The sequence below is a fragment of the Ursus arctos genome, unplaced genomic scaffold, assembly GCF_023065955.2.
Source record: "Ursus arctos isolate Adak ecotype North America unplaced genomic scaffold, UrsArc2.0 scaffold_33, whole genome shotgun sequence".
NCBI classification, from domain to species: domain Eukaryota; kingdom Metazoa; phylum Chordata; class Mammalia; order Carnivora; family Ursidae; genus Ursus; species Ursus arctos.
The window spans coordinates 7949266-7971738 of NW_026623019.1; the positions used below are offsets into that span (position 1 = coordinate 7949266).

Genomic DNA, 22473 nt, shown 5'->3' on the forward strand with positions numbered 1-22473 from the left:
CCCTCCACTGCCCTACCGTAGCTGACACAGCACTCGGGGAAGAAAAGTCAGGCAGTGTAAACACAGTCGTGCACAAACTGAACTTTTAGACGGGGTTTCCTGGGAGAACTGCTCTTGGCTATACACCTGTTTACAGAACACCAGTTGTGAACTGAGGCATCTCTGTTCTAGAACTTTCTATGTTCATCTTCAAGGACAAAATCATAAACTCTAGCATCAAACTTGCTGTGTCTCCCCTCCATCCTCTCATTGCTCACTCTCCCTATACTGTCAACCTCTGGAGTTGTCTGATCAATCACTTCCTGACCACAGAGTACAAGCCCTTAGCACCCAGGACAGGACACTGAGATTTTTCAAAAGTTGCACAAAGCTTCCAAATCCCCCTATTAGTCTGGTCTAAACCCTAATTTTATTTACTTCCTCCTCCACGGCTCCTTATTTAAAATCTCTCCTTCCTATAATGCTACAGTCTTGGGTTTCCCCAACTTTTCTCACTACCTTTTTCTCCCCTTACACACAGATTCCCCAGGTTTTTCTTCATCCCCCATCTCTTTGTTCACGCTCCCGATAATAACCACGCGGTGAAGTGTGGCCAGCTGCCCCGAGCCCACAGTAGACACCACTGATAATCTGATGCCCAGCCCAGCAGCATCTGGGATGTCTCTGCATGGCCCTTGGGGGAGGGGCTGCTGGAGAACTTCAAAACCTCTCTCCTGGGGGGCAGGGACGAGAATATATGAGGTTTTCTCAGGAAGGCTCTGGCCTCCCCACTTCTAGAGTGGGTCCCTGGCAGACTTCCTGCTGCTGAGTAACCTAGACTCAGACTCTCAACCCGCAGAGTGGTGGGTGTCTTCGGAGCAGCCCAGTCCCTTGCCATGGGTGAGAGGTCCCTGCAAGAAGTGGGGTCCCCTAGTCTGGATATGAAACGGTCTTTGGAGATCCAGACTGCCCCTGGCCTCACTGTAACTTCAGTGCACATGGCTTCAAGCCTTCTCTCTCCAGCGTGGACTTGCTTTGGGGTTACCAGTTGTGATATCCAACATCCCGTCAAATGGCCCAGCTCAAAGTCATCGCTCTTCTCCCAGAAGAGCAAGTATTTCTCCCTGGATCTCTCTGTCTTATCAAAGGGCAGCATCATTTCCCCCCAGTTATCCAGGCTAAAAAAAAAAAAAAAAGAGAGAGACCTTTAAAATCATGAGTTTCCCTCCTTACAGTGTGGCGGGCCTGTCCGTCCCTGCATGTTTTTACCTCTGAAATAGTTCATTGCCTTCTGTTCATTCTCCTCTCGCACAGGCAGGGTCAGCTGTAATGGCCTCCCTATGGGTTTTTCTTGCCCTCTCTCCTGGGCCCTCATTCATCCTTTACAAAGCGAACGGTTATCTTCTTTCTGCTTAGAAGGACGGACGCTCATTTGTTCTCGCACTTCAGACCCTGCGGTCTTTCTATGGAATAAAGTCCAGGTTCTCGGGTCTCGCACAGCCTCCAGGGAGTGTCCTACCCTAATCTTTCTCCTCTACTCCTATCTCTACAAAAAACCCTATAAAAACACCATGCTCCTAACACACAAGGTCCCAGAGGGAGGAGCCACACATTCCCAAGCCTCAGTGTGGGGCAGAGCCTGGAATTCTCCTGAGCCCCTGTCCTACACAAAATCATGCTCCTGTTCTTAAGAAACGGCTAAAATGTCACCTCCTTCATAAAATCCTACAGGATTCTCTCCTTCCCTTGTACTTTTTTTTACCATATATCACACATACTTTTGTTCACTGTTGATTTAATTCTGCTTTGTAGGAGTTTTGTTTTTCTCTCAAAATACGCCCGAATCTCCTATCAGTCTGAAATCTCTTCGGGAATTAAAAAAAAAAAAAAAAGTCCCCTTAATCAAAATGTAAAGGCATTTAGATTGATGCCTTACTCACCAGTGGGACCCAAAAATCTTGCTGCAAGAAAATTAAATCTTCACCCTTTTTCCTTCTGCTTTCTCAAAATGGCAGGGCTTATCAAGGAAGCACATTGCAAGGCTGTTTGAGGGAAGCTACATAACTATACGGTGAATTAAAATAAGCACACATGGGGCAAAATACAGATTTTTGGTTTCTGTTCACCCTGCTCCAACCCACCTCTGTAAACTGCCTGTATTTTATTTTTAAATCTTATTTAAGTAATTTTTGTACCTGACGTGGGGCTCAAACTCATGACTTCGAGATTGAGAGTCGCACACTCTTCTGACCGGGCCAGCCAGGTGCCCCTAAACTGCCTTTATTTTAACTGGTGATTATATAATCCTGTGTCTTGTTCTGGCTTTGGGAGTAAAATGTCCTAAATAAGATATTCAGCCTCAGTGGTAAAAAGAACTCTCTGACCTGGAGGAACCACCAAGATCACCCCTCACTTAGCAAAAAGGCAGCGCAGTGTGTGCAACTGCAGGGAACAAGGCGAGGCGGAGGACACAGAGGGGAACAGGGCAAACAGAAGGGAGAGTCCCACCGTTGGGCAGATGGAGGCACACAAAGAGCGCCCTCTTGAGGACTGGAGGGGCGAGTCACCTTCACAAGGTACGTCTTCCACTCATTCCATCTAAAGGGCTGTCTTGAATTTCTCTAGAAGCAAGTCCTCCCAGGGTTATCAAGAGACTCACCTATTGCTCACCTGCCCCTGAGCTCCTGCACCTTTACGAGAAGCAGCTGGAATGCACGAGCCAGGAGGAGGTTGGCTCAGTGGGCAAAGGGGCTGTAAACCGGAATAGGATCTGTCTTTTGCCAAAACCCCACAGTCCCACAGACCTGCCCTGATGTGCGTTTTCCAAATCTACAAGGCGAGAAACCGAACGTTCAGCATTCATCTGACAAATCTACCTGCCGTGTAGTAAATGCTAAATCCCCCAAACAACTCCTTGCCTGGGAGGCTTAGTTCCTCATCTGTAAAATGGGAGAAACAGTATCTATTCCAAGTCTGTAAGGGGATTAAAACATGATATAGATTGATAGCTCCCAGCCTAGCACTGTCTGGAACGGAGAAGGGAGAGGACTGTGAAGGAACCGAAAGTCCTGAAAATTCCACGGGAAGGAATTTGGATTAAGAATTCAGACCTGGCAACTCCAAGGAATACAATTATTTTACGTCAATTATATCTCAAAGAAAACAAAACGCATCGGTCCTGGGGAGGGGAATGGGATGACGTGAGCCCGCTTTGTGGTGGTAAAAATGCACCAGCTATGTGATGTGGAGAGGTAAAAGCAATTTTGCAAAGAGGGGGGAACAGCCTGTGAAATCTGAAGTGGAGACATGAAAGTTCTGTTTATGGAGAAGCACAAATCTCTATTCCAGTGTGGGAAGGCATGCCCCCACATACCCCTTAATGGCTTTCCAAAAAAAAGTCGTTTGGCACAGGGTGCCCTGTAAAATAGCGTGTTTTTAAATCAAATGGAAGGACATGCAAATATTACTACCAGCAGGCTGGGGCTTGATGGGTGTCACGGGCTGGGATTTATTGAAACAGCTACAAAAGAGCTCAGACTCCTAACAGGTTAAAAATAATTCTGAACGTAATGGCACCGAAATAACCCGTGGCCGTGTTTTCCTTGGCTACCTCTCCAACCTGGGTACGTGAAGGTCAGTGAGATCACAGGTGATTCTGTTTTCCTTCCCTCGCTCTTCTGTACTTCTCGTTATGCTTTTGTGACGGGAAAAATGCCTCTTCCAAAAAGCTGTTCTCAACTTTGCATTAAAACAAAAAAACAAAAAAAAGCAAAGCTCCAAGGGTTTTTGTGTGTGGATTATGAAAACGCAGAAAGATACAACTAATAGAACAATCATCAGATTCGTGCAACGAGATAAAATGGTGGCAAATAAAACCCCTAAACTGTGTTTATTACTTCTCTTGCAGACTACGTATTTATGACAGGGAATTACCCGCAATGCTGACACTGTGGTCTGTTGGACTCCACAGTATCTTCCTACACCTTCCAGTAATATCCCATGACATTAGCATACTGATTTTTTAAAATTAATATGAATGCAAACGGATTTGGTCTTAATAATTTGGGTGGGGGGGGGGGACTTGATATGTGTCAATGAACAAAATGAATCCCTTTGGCACCTGTTAGGCACGCTGGTTGGTAGTATGCAGGGGATTCAAAAAAATGAAGGGGTGGGTACTTTCTTCTTGATGACAAAGTGCTAGAGAATTCTTGGTCTCGTTCTGTACAGAATGGCAGAAGACCCCAGCTACCTGCATGGGGAAGGTAATTCCAATATGGCAGGTAGGTGCTCCCATTGTGGGCACCACCATTTTGGCTTCCAATGCACCATGTCCTATCAGCACACGGACTTAGTTCAACTCTCTAAATGCTGCCAACAATCAGATCGTCCCAAACCCTGGATCATGTACTGAGGCCACCAACATGTGTCAAACCTGCATCTTCAAGAGAAAGCCTTCCTGAGAACAAGGAGGAAGTCTCTCACCCGTGTCCCTCCGAGTTTTAGAGCTGAGTCTCAGAGTTGGAGCCAGACCAGGGTAAAGGCACATAGTTCTCTCCAGGGTCACCAAAGGCAAAGTCAAAGAGGGACAGGGCAGGAAAGACGGGGCCATGTACTCTTTCTCACCACCATCCCTCCCAGGGAGGTGAAATGACTCATCCAAGATGTCACATAGCCAAATGACGACAGATCTGGGACCAGACCCCTGATATCCTGATGCCTGAGACCCCCTTTCTTTCCACGAAGTTATCAGAGGCAACTTGGAAGAGAGGAATAGATCCACTGGCAACCTCGATACAGTTTCGAAGACATCATTTTAAATCATCTTTAGGACATCTTTAGAAAATATTCTGTATACACAAGGTCCAAGGGAAGGATCGTTTACAAAACAGCATCCTGCATTAGGAATATGCTTTCTACACAGGACTCTGAGCACCGTGACCTTAAATATTGAATTTCAGTAGGAGTGGCAGGATAAGCTTTGCCTGGAGCAAAGTTTCATGGTCCCATCTACAATTTTTTCATGAATTCTGATTAGAAAATAAGCAAGAAGCCCTGTAAAAGGATATGGTCTTATGCTGAAAACAACATTGTCTATTGGGTACTTTCTTGTACAAAACTAAACACGAAAACCCAGTTAATTTGGTGCTCTCTTTTTGTTTTTGAATCTGGAGTTAGATTAGATGTATTCATCTAGTTTTTGCCAAATAAGAAAGAAAAGGCTTGAGCTGGAAGGCTGTTGTGGCATCTATGGCCGCCGGGAGGAATGGCAAGGTTGCCAGCGGGAGCGGAGGTCGTCCTTTGGTGTGCGCATTAGAACAGCACCTGCAAATTCTTGAGAAGCTCCAGAGCACTGCTGTCAGAACTGCATGCCTTTAGGATTCTTTTAAGTAAGCAACCTTTCCATAAAGACACGGATCACTGGCATCGAATGGGAAAGAATGCCGACCACGTCTACCTTGACCCATAGGAGTCAAAAGGTGCAGGGTTCACTGACTCTGCCGAAAAGACACAGACTGCGACCAAACCTCCCCCGAGCCTGGGTCCCGGCTGTGTGCTCGCTTAGTCCCAGGTATTTACAGAGCGCTTCCTCTGGAAGAGGAGCTCCGATGCTGGCCTACGGCAGGCACCTTGCCTATGGGGAGGACACCGGCCTTCCTGGAGCTTCATACTTGTGGAAGGAGACAAGGAGCTCACCTTTGCATGATGGCAAGAGCCATGCAGAAAACTGGCATAGGTCACATGACAGATACTGGCCGGGCCTGGCCATTTCAGCCAGTGTGCTCAGGGGGGATGTTTCTGGAAAGAGACCATTAGGGCAAGGCGACAGCATGTGTGATGGCCTGGGAAGGAGCCTTCCTGGACTTGCAGAGGCCCCAAAAGACAGCCCCGTGTGACAGCCCCCCCGAGAGCAAGGGGAGAAGTTGAGGCCAGATGGCCCTGTGTCACAGACCATGTTGAAGTGTCTGGGTTGTTTTTTAATTTAATTTAATTTAATTTATTTGGAAGAGGGAGCAAGAGCAAGAGAGAGCATGAGCCGGGGTTGGGGGGGTTGCTCAGAGGGAGCGGGAGAAGCAGACTCCCTGCTGAGCAGGGAATTAGACACGGGGCTCGATCCCAGGATCCTTGAGATCATGACCTAAGCTGAAGGCAGACGCTTAACCGAATGCCCCCCCACCTCCCGGCGCCCGGAAGTGTTTGGGTTTAATTGCACTTGCAATAGGAGGCCACTGGAGGGTTTTATGTGGGGGGGTGGGGTGGGGTGTGGGTGGAGGCATTTTGGGGAGTAGGAGTGGGAGTAGCGGGTTGGGGGTGACAGGGAGTTGGAAGTACACCCTCTGACCTCTCTGGGTAGCCACCTGAACTGTTGTGAACAAAGAGAAAAAGCCATCCTCCGCAAGGCCGGGCATCTGCAAATGTCACACGCTGCGGCACCTAACTCCCCGCGTCTCCTTTTCTTTACTCAAGGGTAGAGGATGTGCTGTGCTGTGTTGCTCCTCCACGGGGAGCCATGCAGGGTCAGGAGGAACGCCAGGAGCACAGGTGCGGCTGTCAGAGAGACTGGGGTCTCCCAGCGGCAGCCAGGAGGTGAACTCTATCGCCTTCCCCTAGTGGAGGGCATGGAGGAGTAGCTGCCCTTCCCTCCCGTGCGAGTCTTGAGACTGGGGGAGGGAAAATCCCAGGTACCGTCCCCAGAGGCAGGACACTAAAACTGTCGCAGAAAGTAGGACCCACGTTGCTTTGCTTAAACTCTGCTCATTTCTTGAGCAGTTCAAGCCGTACAAGTTAGAGCATCTCACAATCTATTTTAATCTCTATTAATTCCCAGCTGTGTACACTCGGAGACCTGCTCTTGACAAGCTCTTTAAGGTGGCTAAGTGTGCACTATTATCTCTAATAGCATCTCTCAAATCTGGCTCTTAATTGCACTAATAAGGCGGGCACCGCTCCGACGGTAAGGAACGGAAACCTGACAATTAACACCGCTTTCCCCAGTCCAAGCGCAGTGCAGCTCCGCCTACTCCACGTTCGAGACGCGGGTGTCGAGCTGAATTTGCTTTTCAACAGCCTCCGTGCACGGACCCACTAACAGGAAAGCGGAGGGTGATCATTCTTACAACCAGTACAAAGTAAAAGTCAAAGCGGCTTCATGCGGTTTTGGAGGGTGTGGAAGGGACCCTGCAGGGACCCTGCAAGTCAAAGGTAATACAACTAACTCAACCCGGGAGGCCCAGGATCCCATCCTCAGCTGGTGGCAGGGCCAGGACCCATGGGCCCGGTTCCCGACAGCTGGCCCGAGCTCTTCCTGCAGACGTGGAGGATTAAGTAGAAAACTGTAGGACAGAGAGCGGAGAGCTGAGTGCGTACAGGCTGGTGGGCCTGAGAATAAGCTTGAGGAGAAGAGGCCTGTCCCACCACATACTCAGCAAGCAAACATCTTCCTCCTCCTTAATTCCATTATTAGTAGGGAAAGGCACCTCTTTATCCACCCCGCTTCCCTTTCTCCTGTCGCCCCAAACCCTGTATTCAAGACACACAATGGAAATATTTTTTTTTCCTCTTTTACTATTACTTCTCACGTTTACTCTGACATAATTTAATCCTTTTTTTTTTTTTTTTTGTAATAGCCAGTTTGTTTTTGGAATCCTTCCTCGATGAGCCAGGTTAAATGTTACACATTTAAACCTCAGAAAACTCTACCAAGTACATGCTATTATTTCCCCCCATTTTATAGCAAAAGCTACAGGAGGTTATACTTGGCACCCAGGGTCACAGGCTAATTATAATTAGGCAGAGCTGGGATTTGAACCCTCAGTTCATCAGATTCCAAGGCTTACATTTTTTTTAAAAGATTTTATTTATTTATTTGACAGAGAGAGACAGCCAGCGAGAGAGGGGGAACACAAGCAGGGGGAGTGGGAGAGGAAGAAGCAGGCTCTTAGTGGGGGAGCCTGATGTGGGGCTCAAACCCAGAACACCAGGATCACGCCCTGAGCCGAAGGCAGATGCTTAACCACTGCGCTACCCAGGCGCCCCCAAGGCTTACATTTTTGATCATGATCCTAAGCTACCCAGGTACACAGTCACCAAAGTCGTAGCTCTGACACCCACCCTGATGTGGACACAGTGATGGCAGAGTCGTCCTACCCCGTGTCCAACTTCCCGCCCCGCACCGCTCCCTCCACTATAAAGGACGTCATCTCGAAATGTGTACCTGTATCAAAACGTCACATCATACACCTTAAATATATATACTTTTTTACCTGTCAAGGATAAACAAAAATTCTTTTAAAAAGATTTTCTTCCTGCGGCTTTACCGATTAAAGAAAAAAAAAAAAAAAGTACGGGACAGAAACCAAATCTTGATTCAAAAAAGCAGACATATTTCTAAAGCCATCAATTTCTCTGCAGGAGTTGGCTCCACATAAAGATAAGGCAAACTTACTGGGGCTTATAAATATCGGTAAGCCCGATCCAATTTCCCATGGTTACTTTCCATGCCTGAGTTACATTTCAGGGCTGAATCCCTATTTCAAAGGACAGAACTTGAAACCAGAAATTCCACACATCGCAGTTTTAAAAATTGAGCAAAACAAGTCTCTCCTGCTTCTCAACCTTTCATATCTATTTTAGTTGGCCCTCAGAGGACTATTTCTTCTACTGAACTTACACTACTGAATTCTGACAAAAGGTAACATATTAAGGTCCAATCGCTCTGAAAACAATCTAGCCCGTGGATTCACGGAAAAGTTACCAAAATTCATTTACTACTGTCAAATATTTCCCAAAACAACTCAAACGCTTGCCACTCATCAGTTCAGTACTTCCTTCCTAAAGTATTGAAGAACTCAGAATTTGGCAAAACCCAAATCTATTTTCTAGGTCCTTAGCTCTCCCTTGTGTATAAAAACGGAAATGCAGCTTGCTAGAAATTTTGCCCCAGTAGATCTGATGACCCAATTTTAAAAGTGAAAAATGCCATTTGATGAAAGAAAAAAAAAAATCAATGTTTATGTCTATAGCAAAAAGCAAAGAAAGATTATTTAAAGTGACAAAAGAAAAGCAACAAAATATTAAAGGCATTCTGCACATTATACTTTTGATAAAGAATCCCAAAAGACAAAAACAAACACACAAAAAATCTTGTCAGTGTGAGATATTTTAGGAGAAAAGGACATTTCACAGAATCACAGATGCTCTCAGCTGGGATTACAGCGAGGAGTTTCCAGCCCCTGTCTCGGACTTCCGGCTGGATCGTACTGAATGCAGCCCAAACACAGGAGACGCTGTCCCGCTTCAAAGATTTCTAGAGAGAAAAATCCTCTTCAGATGGGTGACAAGATAGTTTGCTATTTCTCATTGTGTATTTCAACAGAATTTCAGATACTTTGTGTGTGATACCAATGTCTTTAAACTTTCTCGGTACTTTCCCCAGTTCTTTGTCACTACCTCTCCATGGCTGTCTCTGCCTCTTTACCGTGTAGGTTCTGGGGCAGCCTGCTGGTGATGGAAAGCCAACGAGGGGATCTTATCCTGTTATTTGCACCCTGGTGTTACGTAGCTTTTTAAGACACCCCCAGATAAATTCCCTTGAGACGTGTCACATTTTACTTACTGATTACCCCTACTACTGCATGGTTTAAGACTCTCTTACTGTTTCCTTCACTTCGAGCTGCGGAAAGGAGAAACCCCCCAAATCCTTTGAGTGGTCAGGAGACAGGACCAGGAGGTCACCACTCAGGCAGTGAAATCATGGGGAGCCTGGGCTCTTACTTGGTGACAGGCTGGTTGAGGAAAAAGAGGGTATTCTCTGGGCTGCTCCTTCTCGAGGTCCCTCTCGAAATCCTAAACCGTCTCAAACCAGCGGCATCTATCCCTAGATTGAAGATGCAAGGACGCGAGTCTTACCACCATCACTTCTGTAACTTGGTTTCGGGGCCCAACTGCAAAAACAAAGAGAACGTCCTGCATCACCAGGAGCTTCCACAGGATACCTAAAAAAGCATCCTCTTCCTCATACATGCAGGACCACAGAGACACCATCGAATAAGAAGGAGCTTTCCAAATTACAGTTTCGAGACATCAGATCCATCGTGACACAAAAGCGTACTCTTCAAAGTTTGTTCCTTCTATCCGGCTGGCAATTAAATATTATACGGAGCACATAATTTAGTTTGCATTCCAATTATCTTCCAGTGCTGTAGGGTACAAATCACTCACTCGGCAATTAAATACGTTCTGGGGTGTCACTAAATGTTGTAAGGGAGGGAAGGATTCTGAAGTTGGCAGATGGACCGAAGGAACCGGAAGAGGAGAAAAAGCAGGTACTCCAGAATTCACCCTCAGCCCAGCTTTTAGTGTTGCAATCCCCCTGATTTTAGGGAGCCCCTGCCCCCGATAATGATTAAATACTGGAGACATCGCAGGGCACACATAGCTGGGGCTAAACCGAAAAACCCGTCCCCCTGGGCTCATCAGACAGCTGCCAATTTAGGCTGATGGAACGCTTGGTCTCACACATAAAGACACAAAGATATTTTTCCAAGAAATTACCAACACGAGCCAATTATTGTGTGCGCACGTGCACGCGTGCACACACACACACACACAAACACACACACACACACACACAGTACGTGGGGTAGCACTGTTACCACCTTGGGTTCACCATGGGAAAAGTTCTGAAATGCTGATGGATATTGTATTTTTAAAACCACACTCATATTCTCTTTTGCGCTTTCTAAAGGCGCCGTCCCCTGTTCAGGGGAGCCAGCCACTGCCTTTAGAAGGATTAGGAGAAAGTTGGTATGCAAAATGAAAAAAGCCAAATGATACCAGTGCCTTCCAAAAAGGGATTTGTAAGCCCACCATCAGACAGCAGTCTAAATCAGGATTTGTGGAGGGAGAGGAGTTTCCTCAATTCCAAAGGCTCTTTGCAAATGACAGCGATGCCTGGGGGACAGGGATCCTCTGAACTGCTGGAAGCCATAGGGTTGAACCCTATAGCCGGGTCACGTGTGTACAGGAAGTTGCTATATATACGGGACAGGAAGGCAGGGCAGAGCGAGTCTTCTTTCTTGGCAGGAGTAAAGAGGAAGAGAGGTAAGAGGTCAGGCCTGAGGATATTGCCACCTGTTGTATAATCAAGAATTTGTCTGGTCTTTGTCCTGGGTTGCTGGCACTGAGCTTCTAAAGCCCTTGGAATTTCCTGAGTGGTGGCGGTGTCTTTGTTATGCTAATGAGGTGACCAGGGAGGGCCCCTGGAGGGCTTCAGGATGGGGGCTGTCACTAGAAGAACCAACCACTTGATTAGATGGTTGGGCTGTGGAGCCAGGGGGAGCTGGGAGGAGTAGGGGACTGGAGGGGGTGTCTCATCACCCAGCTGATGATTTGATTTGATTTTACTTTATTTTACATTTTATTTTATTTATTTTATTTTTTTCCAGCAGATAATTTTAATCATTCGTGCCTACACAGTAATGAGCCCTGGATAAAAACTCTGGACACTGAAGCTCAACGGAGCTCCCTGGTTGGTGAAACGCACTAATGTGTCGGGAGGGTGATTCGAAGAGGAGAGGGCAAGGAGGGGGTCTCTGTCTGCTTCTCAGACCTCACCCTGTGCATCTCTTCATTTGCTGGTCCTCCTGACTTGCGTGCTCCGTCATAAAACTGTAACCACAAGTAGTGCTTTTCTGACTTCCATTAATCATCACAGCAAATTACTGAACCTGAGGGGGCCATGAGAACCCCTGAAGTTATAGCCAGTCATCAGTCAGTCAGAAGTGCAGGTGGCCTGGGGACCCCCAGAGTGTGGCTGGTGGGAGAAAGAAGCACCGTCTTGTTGGGGCCTGAGCCCTGTAACTTGTGGGGTCTGTGACAACTTTGGGTAGTTAGTGCCATTAGGTTGGGGTGGAAATGGAATATTTGCCTGCGTTCGGGGGTGGGTGCATTCGGGGGTTGGGTGCAAGGAGCGAGAGGAATGAGACCCTAAAAGTGCCCAGAGGTAGATTTTCTGTGAGGCTCATAAAGTGCAAACTTGAGGACTCTCACCTAACGTGCTCCTTCTCAGGCTCTGGGAGGGTCCCTCACGATATGGCCACATACGATGTGCAAAAGCTAGACAGTTTTGTCTTGTTTGTGCTAAAAAGCTCCCTCACCGGGGCGCCTGGGTGGCTCAGCGCATTAAAAGGCTGCCTTGGGCTCAGGTCATGATCGGTCCTGGGATGGGAGCACTGCATCAGGCTCCCTGCTCAGGGGGGAGTCTGCTTCTCCTTCTCCCTCTGCCCCTCCCCCCTGTGTTTGTGTTCTAATAAATAAATAAAATCTTTATAAAAACAAGACAAAGCAAAAACAAACCTCCCTCACCCACCCAGCTTTCAGATTCTAGAAACTTCAGTCTTGACAACCCCCTGGTGGTGACTGCCATTGTTGAGAAACAGGGCTAGACTCTTGTATGTTCTAGCACAGTGTGAAGAAAGCGACCAAGACTGCAGATTCTCAAGCAGGGCACAGAAGAGCTAGGAGGGCGATGATCGCACCAGAGGGGCTGGGGGTCCTCATGAGACTTCAGACTGCAGGAAAGCTGCCAGCTGGAGGTGGAAATGGAACCCCAGACTTCAACAGCACAAATCATGGAAATCTCCCAGGGAATAAGATGGGACCGGAAGCACATGGAGACCTCCAGGGATGGGACAGACCGGTAGCCCTGAGCTGAGCCCAGCAGAGACCCACAGGATAGCGGCCGAACCAGGGCACCAGCCCCCAAGGCCACGACGAAACACCGGCTTCTACCATGAACCAGATGCCACTTGGGAAGGAAGATGGGACAGCAGCCCCCAGGAGAGGAGACAGACAGCCCGTGGGATACATGAATGCTGACCTGACCACCCTAAAAAGACAAGTTTCCCTCAATGGAAAACAGGGATTTCAGAATAACTTTAAAAAAAAAAAATTTTTTTTTTTTTAAATTGAGCTGTGTTTGAAATTGTGATCCTTCTCATTTAAAACAACATTACGATTACAGAAAAATTTTAAAATCTTCCAACTAAACAGATTGTCTAAAGGTCACTGTGGGAATTTTTAGCATAATATGATTATAAAATAAAACCTGTTTGTGATAAAACCATAATACAATGTTCAAAGAAAGTGGCCATATCACTTAAATTTAACCTAAGTGTTCTGAGGCGGAGACAGCTAGCTAGTCACCAGAATCTTATTTTCCTGGGCTGACGGCCAGACCGCACTTCCTGGGCTCCCTTACAGCCAGTGTGGCCTCATGACTGAGCTCCAGCCCGTGGAACGTGAGCAGAAGTGATACGGAACCATGGCAGGCCTGGCCCATCCGAACCCCACACCCGCCACTCTGTGCTGCCCCCCCACTTCCAGCTCGCTGGGATGCAGACGAAGGAGCTGGCAGAGGCTGTGTCAGCCTGGACTCTTGAATGGCCACATGGAGAGCAGCTGCCGTCACCATCCAGAAACACCCACCTTTGGCTTCTCTGTGAGGAAGAAAATTCTACCCGTTTTTTCTGATAGCCCCACGAGTAGGGCATGTGTAGGTCCAGACGTTGCAGCCGTGAACATTACTGTAGGCTAATTCAATGGTGGTGATAATTCCATGTGGCAATCAATGGGCGCTTACTATTTGCACACGGGATTCCTGAGTTCTTACAAGATCCCCTTACCCACTACGAGGAAAGCGGGCGTGTGCACAACTACCAACAACACTAGGAACGTGGATGTTGAGCTGGGACTGGAGAACGAGCATGGGCATGTGAGGGCTTGGAGAAAGTTCGATTACTCTTTATTCGTGAAGGCGCCACAGATGTGGCGGCAATGGAGCTGGGCCTCGAAGGATGAGAAAGGTTCAGCAGAAGGAGGAGGGTGGGGAGGTACATTCCAGACGGAACCCGAGTCCTTGCGTTTGATCCAGAACAGGGTTCTGTTCACCCCAGAAAGTGGAATCAAGGCCGGGGAGGAACTAACACCCGGGCTGACCACAACCTGGAGGCACGAGGCAGACAAGAAGGCAGAGCGTTTCCTTGAGGGCTGGCCAGCCTCTTGGCGCGGGGGCCTCGGAGACGGTGGCGTCGGCGCGGGGAGCTGCTCTGCTCAGCTGCCTTCCGGCGCCGGGATTGTACGTGTCTCGAGGCCTCTGCCAAGCAGGCGTTGTACAACATTGCCAGGAGAAAGAAGAATTACTTTAGCCCTGTCTCAGCATTTCTTACACGACAGTCTTTGCCATATTCCCTTTCAAGGCTGGGTTGGCCGGGCCCATTCAACGCACGCAATCATAAGCCCGTAGGGAACGACTCCTCGTGTCCAGGCTTGTGAAAACCCCTTGAATATAATGTGATTATCAACAAAGCTTGCTAGGCTGATATCCAACAGGATGGCTGCTGGTGAGCGAGAAAACAGGACGGTAAGCATCCATCTGGAATGCTTAGGCCGTGGGGCGCCCTGCCTTGACTGCGAGTCCCGGCTGACAGCAAGTTATGAGCTCCTACCGAATACGGACAGACGATTTTCAAAAGAACGGATCCCAAAAAGAGGTATTACAACAGAGCTGTGCTGAGAACACATCTGTCCTTCCGGGGTGACTTCATATCTCATGAGACACCTCAGCGTGAACATTATATTATAAATGTGAATTCCACAGCGTCGTTTTGAAAAACAAACTAGTTTTCCGTCTTTAGGTGTGTATGTTAGAGGTCAAAGAAGGTCTACTGGATCCCTAGAAAGAGGAATGCTACCCTAACATTATGGTAAATGAGTCGATGTCCACTTTCCCCTTAAAAGTTACAATTTCATTTCACGAACATTCCCTGGGTCCCTACTATGTGGTAGGCACCGTGCTATTCCTCAGTGACAGACACTGAAGGAAAAAGAGAACAAATGAGGTATTCTACACTTGAAAACTTTCTAAGATCCATGTTATTTTTCTTCAGAGCATTTCCCAAGGATTGTTTCAAAAATGGTGAGTTCGGCTACATTCTTTTTTTTTTTTTTTTTTTTTTTAAGATTTTATTTATTTATGTGACAGGGAGACAGCCAGAGAGAGAGGGAACACAGCAGGCGAGTGAGAGAGGAAGAAGCAGGCTCCCAGTGGAGGAGCCTGATGTGGGACTCGATCCCAGAACGCCGGGATCACGCCCTGAGCCGAAGGCAGACGCTTTAACGACTGCGCTACCCAGGCGCCCCAGAGTTCGGCTACATTCTTGCCTAAAAGACAAGGTACTTTTCCTTGTAATATCTGTAGATTGTACATATAAAGACTGACTCTCCGTGTTGGCCTGGATGATTGTATCATCTGCTGTAATAGGACTCCAGGTACTCGGTTTATTGCTTTAAATAAAAGAGAGAGGGAGGAGAATTTTCCAGAGCTCAGAAATGATTACAAAACAAACACAAAACTCTTCACATTATAGAATGAATCTTAATTATACAGCTACAACCTCACAGTAGAGAAACAAAAGAAATCCATGAAACCAGGCTCTGGGGCCGCGGGGCTACTTGGATATGAGAGTAAGACAGTCACACACAGGAAGTCAGATTCCGCACGCCATTGTTCAGCCACAAATATGAGCAATGCTTTTTCGTCTCTTTCTTTTTTCAGTCTTCTCAAAATTCAGGTCACGTCTCTCTCATCATACAGCATCCTGAGTAAATCACATCTCAAGTGGTGCTGAGACCTGTCTGCCTTTGATCACCAGTCTCCAAATACTTCCCATTGCCTTTCTACCCACCTACCGACTTACGTCCTGGCTCCTAAAGCCATGTTTCTCGAAGCTTGGAAACGGCATTCCCTTTCGACAAAATGAACAACTCACAACAATAGCTTCTATTTTATTTGGTTTTCAACCCCACGGAGCTGATTATTTCCAGCGCACATTCACGGGTCCTGCCTGGAACGAGGGTCCCAGGTTGCTGTCAACACAGGTACTAAGTCTGCTCCCAGCGACGGAAAGTGGGGCGAAACCTTCAAATGCAAGATTCCCACCGGCGTGGCATTCACGCACGTCACTCCAGGGGCGTTGGGATATTTCTCTGCTCCCCAGGCAACTTTCTGAGATTTCATTCCCCGGTCGAAATGAGAAATCAACATTTTCCAAAGTTGGGGGGAAACCCCCAACTACAGAACAACATTTCCAAATGCCAGTGACCCCAGTCTGTGCTTGCCATGGACACACCACATCAGCCAAAATTGGGCACGCCAATATTACAGCACTCATGAATTCTTATTTCTAGCCAGCTGTGCGATCCTGCATAGTCGCTGAACCTCTCTGGGCCACAAGTGCCTTGTCTGTAGAACCAGGAGAATACAAAGACACCTTCCAGATCTAATTTCTCCGGGTCTAGGGAACACCAATGCCGTTAGAACACACCACTGTCTCTGAACTCTCTCTGCAGGCCTTGGAAAAGCCAAACTCCGATTCCAGACCAGGACATGGAGGGGGAACAATTAAAAAGGCCTCTCGGGCCCCTTCCACAGTTTGATCCTAGCTCCCACAGTGAGGCACGAGCAGGCAATCGGTCATAAAACCTTAGCGGGCCTCATTGCTTCCAGTGGCCAGTTCTGCTCTGGCACAACATTCTTCACTGTATTTCAAGGCCCTGCCTTGGAACACCAAGAGTCCACCGCAACAGCGAAATGACCTTCCCTGTGCTCCAGAGCCCCTCTGCTTTCACTGGCCACTTGTCCCTGGGCTCCCGATTGCTCCAGCCAACAACAGGAGCCCCGACCTGGCAAGGACAGGTAAGAAAGCCACACCTACCCTCAGCCACTGCTTCTCCGTGAGGGCGTCGCTGTAGTCCACGTCCCGGCGCTGGCGAGACCCCCTACCAAATATTTTCTCCTCCTCTTCTTCACACGTGAGCCGTTCTACTTCGGCGTCATCCTTAATAATCCAGGAGGGCAGCTCATCTTCCTCCATTAAGCGGGGCTTACGCTTCGGGTTCCGGGCATCCTCCCTCCGCCGGTCCATGTCCATACGCTGGAGGCATGAACAAGAGTTTCACCAGTGGGAAAGGGGACTGGGTACAGGATCGACTTCACAGCACACAAAACTTTCACGAATCACCTGCTAGGGTTTCAGGGTCCCTTTCTGCTTTTCCCATAACGTCTCTCCATCCGGCTGACGTGTTCTAGCTCATTCCCCAAGCACACTGTCCCCGCAGAGATTCTGTAAAGTAACATCTTCTCCCTCCCTCTGTACCCCTTCTCTGAAATTCAGGCATTTAAAATACACTCTTTAAAAATTCCTGCTCTTGGTCTGTGTGTGTGCAAAGCTCCCCCTTTAAGTCATAGAGAGGAAAGTCCAACTGGGGATGTATTTAAAAAATATGAGCCCTGGAGATAGAATGCACTGCTTCCCTGGCATAAATGTGCTCTTTAAGCATATAAAAGAGAAACTTCATTAAGAAAACTTCCTTTTACTTAATAGGGCTCATGCTTTTAATTAAACAACCAGGAAACAAAGTCAGCAACCCAAGTGTCGCTGTGGAGCGGCCACCCTCGGGCTCGGACATGGGGGCACATTAATGGCTTGATTAGCCGTTCGGCCACGAAGGTACTGAATTTTCGGTGCACCGTGGGCTCCGTGAGAGGAATGTCCTTCAACTCTTCAGCTTTCAAAAAGTTTAGCTCTTATGAAAATACCGTTACGCTAGAGCGGAAGCTGAGATGCCGTCTCATCTGATCAGGTTAGAAGTATATTCGTATATTTTCATAGACCTCAACATGCCTACGCCCCTACCTCTTGCTTTCTTTTTAAAAATCCAGTGCACTTTTAAGTGAGTTAAGTGCCACACACTTGGCTTTAACCTGTAATTAAACAATCTGCTAGCTTCAAAGAGCAAATAAAACCTCCACCAGATTGCTGCGTAAGTTAGTTATATAAATATATATATATATCTCGCTAGCTAAATGTACTATTGCTACAATCGAATAGACCATTAACCATTAAATGATTTACCTCTGCCCTTTCTTCCTTCGGTTCTACGGTACTGACACAGGGATTCAACATAACTTTTTCCTAAGAACTAAAACCGGCAACCAAATGTAAATGGAATTTCTATTCAAATCCAACCTTGACTTCTAGGATCCACATAAAAAATTCAAGTTCAAAGTCCCTCAGACTGCGCTTACGCTTTTTTGGAAATCATTCTGTTCCCGAGACGGGGCAGGCCTGCAGCACGGGGGAGCCCCATTGGTCGATAAATGTGGCCGTCCCGTTCCGTCATGTGCTATAGTTAGCCGGAGAGGCTCTTCTTAATCCTGACTCCTAATGCTCTGGTATCAGAAATGGGATCCACCAAACTTGCGTTGTTAGCACCGAGAATGCCTGGCTGACAATGCAGTCTAGAGAGGGGCTTCTCGAAGTGACCTCCTAACAGTTCTTTAGACGCTAATGAGAAAAAAAACCCATTTTTTGGTTAACGTATGCCGCTGAGATGACACTTCGGTTTTTGGTTTGACCACCACCATTACCTGTAGCAAGGACTGTTAAAATGACTTATGCCATGCATATTTCCACAATTGGGAACGTGAATCTTTCCTGACGTAAAAATAAAAAATGGATATAAAAAAAATAAAAAGTAAATTGATATAAAATCTAATAGAAAAAGTAAATTGCACTTTTTTTTTTTCCTTTTAGAAAGGGTTGATGCACTTTTTTAAAAAATAAGCTTCAAGTTCTGATGGTTGCATCTATCCCCAGAGATTTCTACTTGGAGAAGACCAGAATGAAATCTGAAGGTGATATTCAAGTAAGTCTAATTTACTGTTCAGGTATGACATGAATATCTTTGTCTTAAGACCTGATAATAAATGTTTTGCTAACAAGTACAGTTATTTTTAAAAAGTACTTCTTGCCTTTGTAGGGAACATAGCGGTTGAAAGTTTCATGCTTGTATGTTATCAAAATGTTTCATATTTGTACCTCGATGTGTCAAAGATCTCTTTAGGTCAAATTCATAGGCAATCAGCATGAATGATCACTGTTGCTGAAGTCCCATTTTTAGAAGGAAACAAGAAAAATATTCAAAAGGAAGGTTTTATTTTAAAGAGACTGTCTCCTTGATGTGTGTTATTTAACTACAATGTCTATGATAAATCAAATCATAAGCTTATATTGAATATTACAGAGAACTTTTTTTTAATAATAAGGGATAAAAAGGTTAAATAGATGAAATCCAAGTCTAGCTCACATTCCATTCTTGTGTCTCACTGAACTTTTTCATCAGAGTAGCTGGCAAGGACTCAAATTTGATTTCCCGCCCCCTGGTGGAAGTGCTAATGCATAGTGAATTGGCCAAAGGCAGCCCGCTGCTTAGATTAAAAAAAAAAAAAAAAAAAGCCAAACCAAACCCCAAATTTGTATAATCCAAAAATGAGAAGTCAACCATTGAGAAACAAGCAGAACATGCCCCAATCAAAATGCCCACCAAGAAGGGCTCCCCCACCAGCTTCACTCGTTTTAAGCCTGTTCTTTGCATGATAAAATACTCCCAAATTAAAAGAAGCCTGGGCCTCGGCCAGACATTCAATTTTTTTTTCCCCTGAGGCTTTCAATTTCTGCAAATACCCAGCCCAAAAGTCAGAAAATAGAAGTACTCTTTTCCCCTCAATTCGGGGCTGCTGATGGAAATCTCCATCTCTGGGCCTAATCTAATTTGTATAATGACAGGCAGCTTATCCGTTCCTGGGCCTCAAGAGTATCGGAGGCTGTGGCCGTGCTGAATTATTGCCAATCAGTGAGCAGCCGGGGAAGCTGAGGGCCTCTTGTCCCCGTGTTCCCCAGGAATCTACATTTTAATAAGTTCCTCAAGGAGAGAAAAGACGTCTGCTTCCTATGTGTACCTCTAATGTCCCTCCATAGAGAACAGTCTATAGAGGGGGGTGACCAACAGTTTGAGTTAAGACGTTTCGGTTTTAGGAACACCCCACAGGGGCCATGCTGTTGTATGACCCCGCTGCATCATTTTGATGCAAAATGGCCCAGTCCGGGGAGGGTGGTGTACGTGGGGAGGTGGGGGGAAAGCACACATCCCAGGTTAGGAATTATTCCCACGGCGACCTAAAACTTCCCTCCGAAAGAATTAAGTGTCTTTTCATCTTGAATTGTTATGTGCGGACACAACCACTGTTCCCTAGACAAAAATTACAAGCTCTCTCTCTCTCTCTCTCTCTCACACACACACACACACACACACACACACACACACACACAGACACAGAGAAAGCCTCCACAGAGCCGGAGCTCCCTTCTCAGACTGTCTGTCCTAAAAGAGAATGCAGATCCTGCGGGTCATATCTGGCCCAGGGTCCTGTTTTGTTTGGCCTGCAGTATTAGAGAATAAAACATTGAATTTAGCCACAAACCTTCTTAAATCCAGAGACTGCATGTGAAAAATCTAGATTTCTAGCTTCTCTTGGCAATTTGGAATTCCTGGCTACACGGGGCTTGGGGTTCTGTCCCTCTTAGCCAACGCAGCTCTAGGTTACCACCGCTACCCACCCACTCCTCTACTCGCTTCACTCCTGCAAACTGCTTGTCTGACACCCGAGGGCATTCAAACTGGGGGGCCTCTGATTTGGGGGCTGTGCAGCATTCAACCACCTGAGTTACAGTTCGCATTTATTCACTCATTCCGCCATCAGACTAAATGTCAGAAAGATCAACACGATTGATGGTACAGGAGGGAGCCTCTCAACTTTCTACACTGACATCTTCACAAGGCCTAAAATTTTGCAAATGCCACCATTCATTCAATCAATATTTGTTAAGCAAGTACTATGTGCCAGACTCTTCCGAGCACCGGGGATGCAGAGATAAGTAGTTACGCACATGCCTTAAGAATGCAGTAAAATATCACTCCTGAGGGCCTCCTTCACTTGCCAAGGGGCTTGCTTACACACGTCCTGACCTTGTGGCAGGCCACGCACACAAATCAAATGCAGATTTCAGCAAATTACACGTGACTACCTACGTAGCATGGAACATCAAGGTTGAAACCATGGATGTTAAATCCTCAAATGTCAAGGTTCTTTTCTATCTGTCTGGACCAGTGAAATCCAACCGATTTCTATCTTTCAGTGAAGGCTACACCTTGATGTGCTTCTGGAAGGTTCCTGTTCCCTTAAGCAGGCTCTCTTCACCTTTAAGGAGGGGCATGGCCCTGTTGTTTGATTGCTGTCCATCTACCCCACAGGGAGCATACTTGCTGTGATCCAGTAAGGAGACAGCGAGGGAATGGCTGCAACTACCTACAGGAGCTGGGCAGGTTTCCTGAATGACACGGGCCTGCAATTAGAAATGAGCTGGAAGGGGGGTGGTGGGCGGGGGAGGGGGGATCTGTGGCAAAGCTGCGGACCACATGGCCTGTCCAGAGGGTACAGCTGCTACTGAGCCCTGGCCAACTGTTTCCACATAGAGACGTGGGCCTGGTATTGCCCATTCTCCTTTTTCAAGAGAAGCCAGAAATCAGGATTCTTTTTATGTTGGCAACAAATTTGAAATTTAAAAAAAAACACTGCGTGGGCCAAACAAAATATGTCTGCAGGCTAAATCCAGCCAGTTTGCAGCCTCTGAACTGAAGAAAGGCACAGGCTTCACAAATGCAATCCCGCCAGGGCACGCAGGCTCCGCACATCTCGTGTTAACAGAAAAGTGCATGAGTTTCTATGGTATTACCATGAAGAGATCAAATTCCTCTTCTCGTCGAGCAATCATTTGGTTCAGAGTCTCGTCGTCGGGCACCTCATCTTCTTCCTGGGGTCAAGAACACAATGACTTAACAGGCTTTAAGGGAGAGCTTGGACAAGTGGGGCGAGGGACGAAGGAGTCAAGTGGATCTGTCCCCTGCAGACCACAGGGATCCATTTCTCCAGCCAGAAGGAAAAGAGAAAGGTCACTGGGTGTGGTATTTGCCATCATTATTTTGCAAGTGATTCAAACCATCTTCCCAGGGCAAAATCTGTTTAGAAAGGAAACATGGTAGTGATGAAAAATCCTGGGCTTTCTGGGGGGTGCATCTTAATTCCATTACTTTTAAAACAAAGACACTTAATGACTCCCTGCCTCAATGACCTCATCTGTAAAATGGGTGTGACATTTACTTTGCAGAGAAGTTGTACGATTTAAGTAGGGAAAGGCACAGGGGAAAGTGCCTAACATAAATCCTTTTAATTCTATTAATCTCAATCCACATATAAAGGCTTACTTTCAAAGCCTTAGAAAAACCACAAATAGGTGAAAATTTGTGAGCAGGCACAGAGCAAGACCTTAAAAATCATATAGAAACATCAAATATAGAGCCTTTAAGATAGGTTTAATTGGTGTCTTTCAGTGGGAATTGTTATGCTAATAGTTAAAGCTGTGGATGGGACAACTCAGAATGTATCTGAAACAAACCCCCATGAACTATCCTTAATTCAAAAAAAGATTAAATGAAGTAAAGAAAGCAGGTACACAAGGGCTAACATTTTCGCTT

General features: G+C 46.7%; 1 protein-coding gene across 10 annotated transcripts in view; it reads right to left on the reverse strand.

The window, feature by feature from the left end:
• Window positions 1-22473, reverse strand: part of SMARCA2 (SWI/SNF related, matrix associated, actin dependent regulator of chromatin, subfamily a, member 2) — a 170567-nt gene that overhangs the window by 49123 nt on the left and 98971 nt on the right. For 8 of the 10 annotated variants that reach the window (XM_026519295.4, XM_026519290.4, XM_026519293.4 and 5 more), the window contains exons 26-27: window positions 21675-21752; window positions 16755-16973 (exon numbers count right to left, since the gene is read on the reverse strand). In XM_026519295.4, coding sequence (XP_026375080.1) covers window positions 16755-16973; window positions 21675-21752 — 297 coding nt within the window. Of the gene's footprint in view, window positions 1-5976; window positions 9924-16754; window positions 16974-21674; window positions 21753-22473 lie in introns of those variants that run through there. The other 2 variants (XM_026519296.4, XM_044391221.3) reach the window with 2 other exon arrangements.